Source organism: Erythrolamprus reginae, chromosome 1, assembly GCF_031021105.1.
Source record: "Erythrolamprus reginae isolate rEryReg1 chromosome 1, rEryReg1.hap1, whole genome shotgun sequence".
NCBI classification, from domain to species: Eukaryota; Metazoa; Chordata; class Lepidosauria; order Squamata; family Dipsadidae; genus Erythrolamprus; species Erythrolamprus reginae.
In genome coordinates this window covers 360,047,524-360,060,787 of record NC_091950.1, presented here as the reverse complement: position 1 = coordinate 360,060,787, position 13,264 = coordinate 360,047,524, and the positions used below count along the sequence as shown (strand labels likewise).

Below are 13,264 nucleotides of genomic sequence, written 5' to 3'. Positions count from 1 at the left end.
CTATTTGACAAGTGAAAATAATGAATCTGGTAGCACTTTTTTTTGACTAAAACAATTGTGAGCTGAGGTTCACTAAATAAAATGCATACAGGGGCTAAACTGATACAGGATTTGAAATGAGAAAGAAATATGAACACAAATTGGCAGATGATTCTTTTATGTGAGACACATTATAACTATAAATTCATAATTGCAACATATTAAACTCTACATTAATTTAGTATCTTTAGGCAGCTGATGAAATGATTTGCAATTCACAAAAGCTTGTCTTTTTAAGAAAATTTGTTGGTTAGAAAAGCTATTAGCGGATTTCTGATTTGGAGGGACTGTAGCACAGAGGGGCGGCATACAAATCTATTATTATTATTATTATTATTATTATTATTATTATTTTATAAATGTGTGATGAAAGTCAATGAGAGAACTTTTTTTTAATAATAGAGGGGGAAAATATTTGTTGGCAAACCATATCAGAGGAAGCCACGCCTCAGTTATTTATATGGGCTATAAACAGTGTGTGTGTGTATCTGGTTATCTTATTTTATTTTTTATTTATTTTTTATTTATTCTTTGTCCAATATACAATACATATGAAGGAGAATATACATTAAGTAATATATATAATGATAGAAAGTAAGAAAGAAGAGAGGTTGGAGGAAATGAGAGAAAATGTATGAGATATGAGATAAGGAGAGAAGATTGGACAGGGGACGATAGGCACATCAGTGCACTTAGAATGATAATGGAATTTGGGAGTGAAGAGTTGAATGTCTCTTAGCAAGCCAGGTGCAGCGTATCTTCCTCTGGGCTTTGGTGGGCGTCTGAGGATGCTGGAGGGCGAAGCCAGGGCGTGGTGCGCCTCCATCCCCTCTGCCTTGGGGAGAAAGATCGAGTCGGCTCCGGCTTCTGCTCCTCCTCTTCTCCATATCCTTCTCCCGGGCGGCTCTGCTGACGTGTCTGCTTTACTTCCCCCTCCACCAATTCGGCAGCCCTCGTCAACTCAAACATGGCTGCGGCGGCGGCGCGGCGGCGTCTTTCCCGGGCGCTCCCGCTCTTGGCGCTGCTGCTTTGCCTCCCGGCGGCTCCCAGTCAGGCCAGTCGAAACCCGGACCGCCGGTTCGCCGAATTCAAACGCTGCGCCGATCCCGAATGTAGCAGTAAGTGGGAAAAGGGAGAACGGCATCCGCCGGGTCCCTGCGACTGCCGAGCCGCAGCGGGTCTGAATCCCAGGCTGGCTGGACCTGTGGCATCCCCAAGGCCACGTTGAGCAGCGCCGCGATGGGCTGCTTCCTTCCTCGCGGCCGCAGGAGAGGGGAGAGGAGGGGACTGCCTGCTTCTTTTCGTAGCACCGGAGTTTCTCTCCCAAGTTGGGGCGACAGGGGAGCCGGGGAGGGAGGCGTAGCAGCGGGCCATCCCTCGCCTTGCCTGCTTGGGAAGAGTGAGAGGCGCCTTTTGCTGAGCATTCCTGGCTTTTCCGGTGCTGCTTATTGGAGGCGATGGTCAATCGAGTCTTGTCTGGGCCGCTGTAAAACTTACGGCAGTTAGGGGTGGTTTTTTAAAAATAACTACAGAGCTTAAGGAGGATTTTTTTAATAATATCGCTTGAAATTAAAATCTGAGCAACGTTCTCTTGCATCACCTCTGTGTATTGTTATTACTTTTGAAAGACTGTTTGGATCCATGACAGGTTATCACCTGAGATAACTGCTGTGACAGGAAAAGATTTCTGTTACCCAAATGTTGAGGTTTGAGGTTTCCATAACCATTTATTCTATCTATCTATCTATCTATCTATCTATCTATCTATCTATCTATCTATCTATCTATCTATCTATCTATCTATCTACTCTATCTATCTCTATCTATCTATCTACTCTATCTATCTATCTATCTATCTATCTATCTATCTATCTATCTATCTATCTATCTCTCTCTCTCTCTCCAGAGAGGGGCGGCATGCAAGTCTAATAAATTATTATTAAATTATTATTTGTTTTTTTATGCCGCCCTTCTCCTTAGATTCAGGGCGGCTCGCAACATGTTAGCAATAGCACTTTTAACAAAGCCAGCATAAAATAGTATTTTTATGCCATTGCTATGGATGGTTCAATTTTCATTCAACAGAATATTCAATTAACAAAATATACAGTATGCTGTACTGGTACTATCCTGCAGAGAAAGAGCAATAGAGAAAACATTACATCTCCAAATGCTTTCCCCCCCCCAGAAACAAGTTTTCAGTTTTTTAAAAAATATGGAATGCACCATTATTATATGTGGAAGCAAGCAAGCTGTTGAGGGGAGGGAGACCACCATTAAGCAGGCCCTGCTCTAGAGGTCACTCTCTCTGGGTAGACCAAACCAGGATATCAACTCCATAGAAAGGTTATAACTCTTATGGAAAGTGGGTATAATATCAGAATATTTCAAGTCTGTGATGAATCTTCTCGTCATGCACTAAATTAGCGAAGGCATATGCTTGAACTGTTTCCAAACGCTGTCTTGGCCTCTTGATTTAAAGCATGTTTAATTCAGTTTTTTGCTCAGATAATGGTTTCTGTATATTTTCCTCAAGGATGTCTTGCTTACGCAACAGTATTTCTGCAGGCAGAATTTTTTTTTTCAGAAATAGGATCCTCAGCAGGGATTCTTTCCCAGAATTACAGAATATGCAGGCTTACTTTGAAGCAGGTAGTTTTGGAGATAGCCATGCCTTGAACTGTGTAAGGCTTATAACTAGCATCCTGGATTGCACCAGGATGCTGATTGGCAGCAAGCCAATTGTGTTAGTACTGTCTTGCACTAACCTCAGGGTATGAATGTGCAATTTTAACATTGGATAGGGGTGTAAACTTCTAATATAACCTGTTTGCTTTAATGCTCTCCCACCATTGCTTCAGTGTGTTATATGTATATTTAATAAATATGAATATTTGTGCCTTTTTTGCAAATAAACCTGCAATTTCTACAAGTGATTTTATGAGAAGCAATCTCATTTCTGTATTGCTTTTCTGTCTCTGGCACAAAATTACTAAAAGTAACAAGTACATAAAATATGTTCTTTGAAAATTAAAAAAAATAAGTGGGTGGTTCTTTAACTGCACAGCTGAATCTGTTGTCAGAGATTATTCATTTGATCTGATGTAAGTGGTGATGTATCTAATATTTCAAGTTCTTTTTAGTCTATATGGAATTTAATTGTGGATTAAGTTACAGCTGCAGCTCATTGACTTAACTGGAGATTTTGTCATAAATTTCAGCAAATTATTGACTGGGTTTCATTGTGCTAGGAAAACAGAACATAATTTCACTACATTACTGTAGTACCCTGGCTACATGGCATTTTTTTGTGAACAAGATGGATTATATGTCATGACATGTCGAGTTCTTTTACTGTCTCTTATTTTTGTCTCTTTCTTTCAACAGTGTTAATGTGCCGAGGAAAAGCAGTAAAGGATTTTAAAGGTCCAGATTGTCGTTTTGTAGGTTTTAAAGAAGGTGAATCGATATATGTTTATTATAAATTAATTGGAAGAACAAATGAGCTTTGGGCTGGAAGTGTAAGTTTTCTTTATGTTTTTACAAACATTGGAGAACCTGATACTTTAATTAATGTTTTAGTTAGAATTTTATATGCTTTCACCACCTTTCTTTTAAAATTATAATACCAAAGTTTCCTAAAATTGCCGAGAAATATTTGATGAATGGTGACTAATTCCAGGCTTCATTTTTTGTATTGTAAGAACCATTCCTTAATTTCTCTACTATGAATATTTCAAAATAATTAAGGTATAATACAAATTTTGAATTAGCTAAAGGAAAGGATTTAGAAATGGGTTTGGGGTTCAGAAGGGACAGCCCCTCCCCACTCCACCTAAAGTTTTCAGGTTGCAGACAGGAGGAGATTTGTACTTTCAGACTTTAAAAATTCTGTTAATATAGTTTTGCAATAAAGTAGAATTTGCTCCTCTGGTCATATTTCCTTCTTGGTCTACCTAGGAAAACTGACATCAATCCTGCAAATGTTGAAAATACAAACCTGAGAACTTGGGGGAGGTCTTTTCTGAGCCTCTCTCTTTGCCCATTATACAGCCCTGGGCTATGGCGTCTTGTACGTGACTGTTCCCTAAGCAGCATTCTTTTCCCTTATTCTCCTGTCTCCCAAGGTCATTCTCCCATATAGATAGTAACAATTAGATTGTAGTATCTCAGCTTGTTCTGAAATAACCACCATTTTAAATTTGGGATAAAATGGAAAATTCTTGATTAAAGGTATTTGAGGAAAAGACTGAAGAATATAAACACAGAGACAGATGTCTGATTTATGTCTTGATTTCTGGAATGAATATGATTATCCAGCCATAGTCTCTATGGCAGTGTTTCCCAACCTTGGCAACTTGAAGATATCTGGACTTCAACTCCCAGAATTCTCCAGCCAGCATTCACTGGCTGTGGAATTCTGGGAGTTGAAGTCCAAATATCTTCAAGTTGCCAAGGTTGGGAAACACTATGGCATTTCCTAAGTTAGATAGCTGGTTAACTGTTTCCTTTCCCTTCACTCATGCAGTTCAATGGTCTTAAGTCTGAATCTGTAAGGATAAAATTCCCTTTCAGGAAAATATCTCTAATCCCCCTGTGACCAAATATCAATTTATCTGAAAAAATATCTCATAGGAAAATGAAAATGCCATTGCCAGTTCATCCTATTTAAATAATTTTATTTCTGTGAGTTATTTAAAATAATAATTGTAATAATAACATGGTCCGGCATGGCAAATCATATTAATGAGAGAGAATTTGTAAATATCAATTTGCTGTGACATTCAAGAACATGTTATTAGCAAGTTTGTTTTTAACAATTCAAGTATCTGTACTTCATTTCAGTTGAAAAAGTTGATCAAATATTACTGAAATAATCTTGAGAATGTAAGTGTATTAGCTGTAATGATACGCCTCTTTTGCCCAACAATTTCTTAAAAGCATGATCATCATCCATATCAAATGTTAAAGGCTTTTAAAAGCTTATTCTGTGACTCGTAGACTACCTGAGACCCACCTGTGGCGTGCGTGCCACCTGTTAAGAATGACTGTGTTATTGGACACCATTCCCTGTTGTAAACTTAATATAGTAATAGCCTAAGAGACATTTAAAATAATACTAGTTAAGATAATTGCTATGGTATCTGAGGATTTTCCTTAGTACAAATAATTTTTAACTCGAATATGGTTGGTTTTGTTTGCTTCTGGATTAGCATGATAAGCTGTTATCTTAGGTTGGTGCTGAAATTTCTTTCAGAGATGCTACTTTAGTTCAAAGTAATTCATCTTATATTAAGTGCTTTTTTGCAAATGAGTGACAAGGAGAAATTAGTAGGCTATTTTTTCTTAAAATAAGTCACTTGTGAGTAGATCCTTTGAGGTGGCTATATTACATACTACTATCTCAAAAAAACATTTTCCTGTACAAAATAAGTCATGCTGTTCTGAATGCTATAAAATATACTATGATTATTATTATTTTTGTAACCTTTCACTGGACGAAATGGGACATCGTAAGGCAACAATTTTTGAACCAAAGTACTTCACATTAGCTAATTTACAGAATGTGTGCAAAATCCAGGCTCTGAGACTCCAGTGGAATTAAAATGTGGCAAATTTTGTAAAATATTTTATGACATAAAAATGATTATGTAGCATTTTATGACGTATGTCATAAAATATTTCCTGTGGCCAATTGCTGATTTGAGTCTTTCTATAATAAAAAACAGAAAAAGACAGCATTCAGGAAGCACACTCTAACTACATGTAGTATCTGTAGACAGCGTGTTTACTTTTAATGTGCTCTGCCAGCATCTAATTGCCAAGTTTATCTAATCTCGGTGGCAATTCTCCACTGTTAATATGGGCTTCCTGATAACAGTTGTAATAATCTAGGGCAGCATTTCCCAACTCTAGCCATTTTAAAACATGTGAACTTAAAATTCACAGAATTCCTGAGTCAGTATGCGGTCTAGGAAATTTTGGGAATTGAAGTTTACATGTCTTAAATGGCCAAATTTGAAAACACTGACATAGAGAATATAGTATGAATGCATTAGATCAGTGTTTCCCAATCTTGGCAACTTGAAGAGATCTGGACTTCAACTCCCAGAATTCCCCAGCCAGCATTCGCTGGCTGGGGAATTCTGGGAGTTGAAGTCCAGATCTCTTTAAGTTGCCAAGGTTGGGAAACACTGCATTAGATAACATAAGCCTTTTATAAATTTATTGAGGAAAAAAACCCTCTTCTGTAGCTTTCTAAGAAATGAATTTAGGATCACAGATAGGCTTTGACTGATTGCTTAGCAACCATTCAAAGTTATAATGGACCCCCAAAAGCGACTTAGACCCAGATTTGAAGTTCAACGTCTGTATCCTCCATTGTTACAGGGCAACATTTTGAGTGCTCAGCCCACATTTATGGTGTCTGCAGCACTCCACAATCACATGGCCACAATTTACTTCCAATTTCTGAAAGAACCTCGCCCATAGTGAACAATGGGCTCACTTATTGAGTGCATTCATTTACTACTGGAAAAAGGGGCATAGTCAAATGGTGACCCACTTTACAATTGTGACATCTTACTACCATAATTGTGGTTGTTAAAACAAGGATTCTAATGGTAGCTTTCATTTAATTTTGTTTTGAAATTCTAATTCAAATAATTTTTAAATCAGGAAATGTAATGAAATCACAGAAAAGGAATCTGAGTACCATAAATGGGTATCATGGTGTAGCATGGTCAATTTTAAATAATATTTAAACATTTTGTGGAAGATGTTGGTCTTAATTGCTGAACCTGTGGATTGATGCCTACTTTGTTAGAGCTTGTGCTTCTGCATGAGCTATTAGGCACAGCTGGGCTTAAACATGGATAGAAATAGAGTCCCTACGATGTTTTCTTCTTACACTCTATTTTGTTTTTGTAAATAGGTTGGAAATGAATTTGGATATTTTCCCAAGGATTTACTTGAAATAAATTATATTTACACTCATGATGAGCTAGAATTACCAACAGATGTAAGTTATTTACATTAAATGTGTGTGTTGTTTTTCCAGTTACATGCTGTAATAGAATTGAATGCAGACAGTAGATTCAGAATGCAGAGAAAAAAGATAGATTGGAAAAATAGGAAACTGTTCATCAAGCATTCATTTGGGTTTAGGCTAATCATTAACTAAGTGCAATTAGTTGTTTTCAAACATTATGGGAGAGGGCAAAGAAAATTCTACTAATTTGTCAAGCTTGCACAAAATGCAACCTTCTGATTCATCAGTCCTTTTTCTTTTTCCATTAGATATGTATGAAAATATATAAGATTCAGTAAAGCTTTATTTTCCTGCCTGACTAGCACCTAGAAAAGAAGGGTGTTGTCAGCCTCCTACTATATCCTATTATCAAACTTCGTGATTTGCATTTATGTTAAAATGCATAATTGCCTGCTTTACTATAATTCAGTGCAGTCCAGTTCTAATATTGTGAATATAGGATCGCAACTGTAATTTAAAGGTAGATAAGTTGTGATATAGTCCAATTCTCAGGTTCAGTGCAATCCGATACAATGCACAGTTATAAAACGCCAAGTAGAATTGATGGGCCTTACTAAATGTGAGAGAACTGCAGCCGGATCTTGTTTATGTTTTTAAAAAGTTTGACTGCTAGGGTGATTATTTAGACACTAGGAGCAATTCATGTAAATGTATATTTTTTTAAAGTAGTTAAAATTTAGGTTGTTTTTTTTTCCTTCCAGGAAACAGATTTTGTTTGCTTTGGGGAAGGCAAAGATGATTTTGACAATTATGATGTGAACGAACTTTTAAAACTATCAAACTACATGGAAATGAAAGAACCAGAGTCAGAAACAATAAAAAAAGAAGTGATTGATTGGACAGTTTCTGCTGATCCAGAGATTGATCGTGGTATTAAAGCAGATTTAAAAGGCAATGAGGACTATGGTGAAAACAGCACTTTCCTCCATAAAAAGAATGAGAATGTAGAAAGAGCTCTTGATTCCAAGGGCGAGACTCTTGGTGTAAGTCAGGAGGCAGAAATTTCTCAGGGAGACAAAAATGCACATCAGCCTTCAGAAGAAAAGCTGCAGGAAACATTAAAAGTGCCAAAACATGAAAGTGCCAAAAATCATAACAACTCTCAGGGTGAAACCGAACAATCAGATTATGTAGATAAAAATGATGCTGCTATTACACTTTTGGACCACGAAGTATCGGAAGGTTTGAAAACAACATTTGGCTCAACTGCAGATGCCTTCGTGTCTGATGATGAGACAACAAGCCTTGTTACATCACGGGATGATGACAACTTCAGGGAAGAACTGGACATTGATTCTTATGATGTAGAGAAGCAACAAGAACCAGAGGCACAGTCAGAAGAAATCCCTTTATTATCATTTGTAGAAGAAGAAATCACATTGTCAAAAGACCCAGAAGCCGAAAAGCTGTCATCGGATGATGTATTTGAATCAGAAGCAAACAATGATAGTGATGATGATGATGATGATGATGATGATAAAGAAGAAAATGAAGATGAAGATGATGGTAATAATGAGGATGATACTGAGGAAGCTGCTCCAGAACTGCAGCATGAAACAAAAGATGATTCTGCAAGTACAAGGGAGAATTTTCTTGCAGATGTCAATGAGGCCGAAAGAATAGTTGATAAAACTGATGGTGGTCAAACAGAAGAAAAAAAAGGAGAAGAAGAAGCTTTACTTGGAAAACAGCAAAATATTGAGCCTGTGTTAACCCATTCGGATACTTCAACTGAAGACAATCCTTCAATATCAGAACATGATTCTATTAAAGAACAGGTGCATGATGTAAATATCAGAGACATTACAGGAGAAACAGATACAACTCAGTACAACGCAGATGAGAATGTAAAAAATGAAGAGTTCACTTCTACACACAGTTTGGAAACATTTCCTCATGTGGAAGGCCAACAATCATCTATAAAAACAACAGAAGAAATATTAAGTCCACCTCTAGATATCAAAGTTGATCCAGAAGACCTTTCTCTAAATAACATAATGAAAGATAATGAAAGAGGGGAAGAAAAAAGTGAGGACAATAGCTTGAAAAAAGAGAGCAAAACAGATGAGAAAGATGATCAGCAAGTGAACACAGCACTAGACTTGTCAGAGGACCTAATGAATAAATCTCTAAGTGATTTGGATGATGGAAAAACAAAATATGACACAAAGGAACATAAAGAAGATTTTGAATTAATAAAGATTTTCAGTGGTAAAAAGCAGTCAAATGTCTCTGCAATGGGAAATATTTCCAGTGAAAAAAATTTGGAAGTGCCTATTGAACAGCCTCAACAAGGAACTGCAATGCAAGATTTAAATAGTGAAAAGAATGATGTTATCAATACCGAGAAAACATTTGAGAAAAAAACTGTTCTAGAAAAAACTAAAATTACCCAACATAGAAACCTTACTCAACGTAATGTTGATTACATTGAAACTGATTATTTAAATACAGAAAAATCACTTGCAGAAGAATTCTTGCCTATAGACTTAGAAGCTGAAGATGATGATTTCATAGAAGAAATAGAAGAGGAGTTACTACGAGATGAAAATGCTGAAAGTGCAAAATTATCCAAGCAGCAACTGATAGATGACCAGAGTTTCAAATTAGATATTGATATTCCAAGTCCTCAGCTGCAAATGCCAAATAGTGCTATTTTAAAAACTGCTAATCCTGTTGACGAAACAGGAGAAGCAGTGACACTTGATCAGGCTAAGGAAGAAGTTGTGGAAAAAGAAATTAACGAAGCCAGTGATGAGGCAATGCAGCTAAACTATAATTCCCAGCAGAGTAAAATGAAGGAAAATGAAGACAATGAGGAAAAGATGAAGTTGACAATATTGTCTGAAATTAAAACACCTCCACATGAAAAAAAACCTATACATGATGAAACAATGCCAAGCAATTTAAACACTTCTGAACAAGAAAACAGGGATTATGATTTCAGTCAAAGAAATGAAGACCTCCCTACAGATTTTTCAGAGAAAGCTTTTCCACAAACCTCAGAAAACCATAGATATGATCCTAGAGATATGAGGGAAAACCCAAATGAACATAGAGAGCCAGAATACAGTGAGTCTGTGACCCAGCTCCTTATCATGAAAGAATTTCTTGATGAAAAGCGTATTGCACGTTTACAAAAGTATGTTGGACAACAGCATCTTTTCAAAATAGAGCATTTGTTTCATGACATGGAATTAGAGTTAATGCTTGCTCAAAAACACAGTGATAATCAAGAGGACACTGAAAAAGCTTTGGATCAGATTCTTGAATCTTCAGAATCGAATATTCTGGACATTCTGAGCCAGGTTTTAGATTCTAGGGAGTTGGAAAATAAAGAGGAGCTTAAAGAAACATATTTGTTTGATGAAGAAGCTGCTTTAATGGATGATATTCAAGAACTAATGTATTCATTAAGGCAAAAATATTCTCCAATTAGTGAGAGTGTTCCACTTGCATCACTTCCAAAACCAAAGACAGACTTCCCCGATCCACTTAAAGGTAAGACTTAAGGTTGCACTTCCATACCACATAGTTGGAAATGAATTCCATTCCATTTATAGCATATTTTAATATATTTTGGATTGTGCTTTATGATTTGGTGAAAGAGCTGAAAAGGAAGCCAGATTCCCTTTTGATATAAATGAATTTGATAGTAATTTCAGAATAAATGTTAACTATTTCTAGATCTCTTGATTAGACTAAATATTTAATAATTTTTATTAATTTGACTTGTCTACTGCCCAATCCTGTAAGATTCAGGGTGCCCTGGAACCAGCTCCCCCCAGAGATTAGGATTGCCTTTCGGAAACTCCTTAAAACCCACCTCTGCCGTCAGGCGTGGGGGAATTGAAACATCTCCCCCTTGCCCATGTAGTTTTTGTGTACGATTCGATTGTGTGCTTCTTTTTTATATATTGGGGTTCTTTTGGATTTTTTTAACTTAAAACTGTAATTTAGATTGCGAAATATTAGATTTACTATGTTTTGTTTACCATTGTTGTGAGCTGCCCCGAGTCTACGGAGAGGGGCGGCATATAAATCCAATAAATCTAATCTAATCTAATCTTGCAACAATAAAAACTATACAATAAAATGTTAAGGATAAGTTTTAATAAAGTTATTCTGTTTCACATCTGATTAAATTACCCTGACAACGGGATTATAAATCAATTTGTTCCAGATTAAAAAAAACTGAAAATTAGCTCATTGTAAAAAAAAAAAAAAAAGTTTTATTTTGAAGGTCTGGTGCAAATGTCTTTATTTCAGTGCAAATCCTACTAAGATAAACAGATACTTTCCATTATTGTACTTTCGTTTTCATACCTGAAGGAAGGAGACATATTTTGCTCCTCAAATTAATATGTATTCAGTTATTCAGATGAAACAATTTTTAAACATGGAGTACCCATTTGTAAACATACCTCTGTAATTGTTTACAAGTTGGGTAATATCCCAATATAATCACCCTCATAGTTTAAATTAATGGAGCACATTAATCCCAATTATTTCAGTAGGACTACCAGGACTGCAGCTAACATAAAAGGTACCATTGTGCAGAATTTCACTAAACTCCCCATCTTTTTTTAAAAAAAAGATATGCAAAATGTATTAAATATTATACTTGCTTCCAGCCCTATGCATATGCAGTTGCCTTCTGGTCTTTCCTTAGTCTACGGAGAGGGGCGGCATACAAATCTAATAAATAAATAAACCTGGTGCAGTGCACATTTTGCATCTGGACTGCAATGGCCCTGAGGGGTCCTTTAAGCTTATGTAAGTTGGAGGATCTACTATATACTTATACATAGGGAATAACACTCCTAGCAATAAATTGTGCATTAGTCTTGAATTCAGTCTTATATTTTCCTAAAAAGGAATGTGCAAGCAAATGTCTACCAGCTGATATTTGTAGGGTTGACTATCATAATTGGAATCTGCTTTACTAAGACAATAATATGAGGCTACAAACCAGCCCCAATGATACTGTATATGTATCAATATAACTTCTATATTACTTTTAAATTATTAGTGTGTAACTGATCAAAATGTTGTACCAGTTCTGCTTGAGGATATTAAAAATAACAACATCAATAATAATGTGGATATAACCTGATTAAAAGATTGTGAATCCCAAGACATTATATTGTGACTGTTATTTATTTTATTTTGTTATCAAAGTTTCAAAATTAATATTTTAGCAATCTGGAATATAACCTTATTAGAAAGTATGTAAGAAATGCATTATAGCTGAATAAGGCTGTTGAGTGAGGCTCATGAAGGCTGGGTCAGAACAAAGGTTTGGTCAATGCCTGCTTAAAAGACTATCTAAGAATTTGCTGCCATTAGTTCTAAACTGAAAAAAGGAAGGAGAAACAGAAAATGTAAACAATAAAAAGAATCCACAATTTCTGCAGGAAAAAAGTGCTTTTAATATCTATGTGTGTATTCTGCTTAGGTTCAAATGCTAGGTTGGAGATGACTAAAATAAATTTACAAGCAAAATATATCAAAATAAACAGAATTCAAGCGGTAAATAAACTGTGAGAGCTTTTAACTAACATAAAAAATCTCTACTTTATAGCTAATGAAGAACGAACAGAATATGACAGACATACTGTGGAAATCGTGATGGGAGGCATAGATCTAAAGTCTGCAGGAGATACAGAACAGAAGTTTGAAAAAGACGAAATTGTTCCTGTGGATCAATCAAAAGAGGAAGAGAACATTTTGACAGAGACCAAAATGGTGGTTAATATAGAAAACAAGGATCTTCCTGAGGGTGACAGAAACTTGCCAAATGTGGAGGTTGCCTTTGGATCAGTTGATTCAGAAAAAGATTTCATTACAGGTAACTTTCAGGATAGTTTGTTTGTTTATACAAAAATAGAATATAAAAATAGCTGCAAGATTATAATTCAGGAAACAACTGTTTTTAAAGTTATATTCATTCCATGAGAGATCCCCTTCTGCACGTACATTTTTGAAGAGACAAATGCTTAGAGGGATAAAAGTTGCTATTATGAATCAGGTTATATCAAAGCTGTAGAGCTGTTTGTTTTCAGTTTAGCAGATCATGACAATCTAGTCAGTGTGGTTTATAAACTATGCGTTATGGCTGAGAATATGGTAGTATTATATTAATGAGTATTATATAGTCATATCATAATTAAA

The 13,264-nt window shown here is 35.9% G+C and overlaps 1 protein-coding gene across 3 annotated transcripts in view; it reads left to right on the top strand.

Moving 5' to 3' along the window:
* Window positions 1-734: 734 nt before the first annotated feature.
* Window positions 735-13,264, top strand: part of MIA3 (MIA SH3 domain ER export factor 3) — a 39,283-nt gene continuing 26,753 nt past the window's right edge. For 2 of the 3 annotated variants that reach the window (XM_070734370.1, XM_070734369.1), the window contains exons 1-5: window positions 735-1,157; window positions 3,427-3,560; window positions 6,974-7,060; window positions 7,792-10,591; window positions 12,675-12,941. In XM_070734370.1, coding sequence (XP_070590471.1) covers window positions 1,007-1,157; window positions 3,427-3,560; window positions 6,974-7,060; window positions 7,792-10,591; window positions 12,675-12,941 — 3,439 coding nt within the window. In that variant the 5' untranslated portion in view covers window positions 735-1,006. The remainder of the gene's footprint in view (window positions 1,158-3,426; window positions 3,561-6,973; window positions 7,061-7,791; window positions 10,592-12,674; window positions 12,942-13,264) is intronic. The other variant, XM_070734371.1, reaches the window with a different exon arrangement.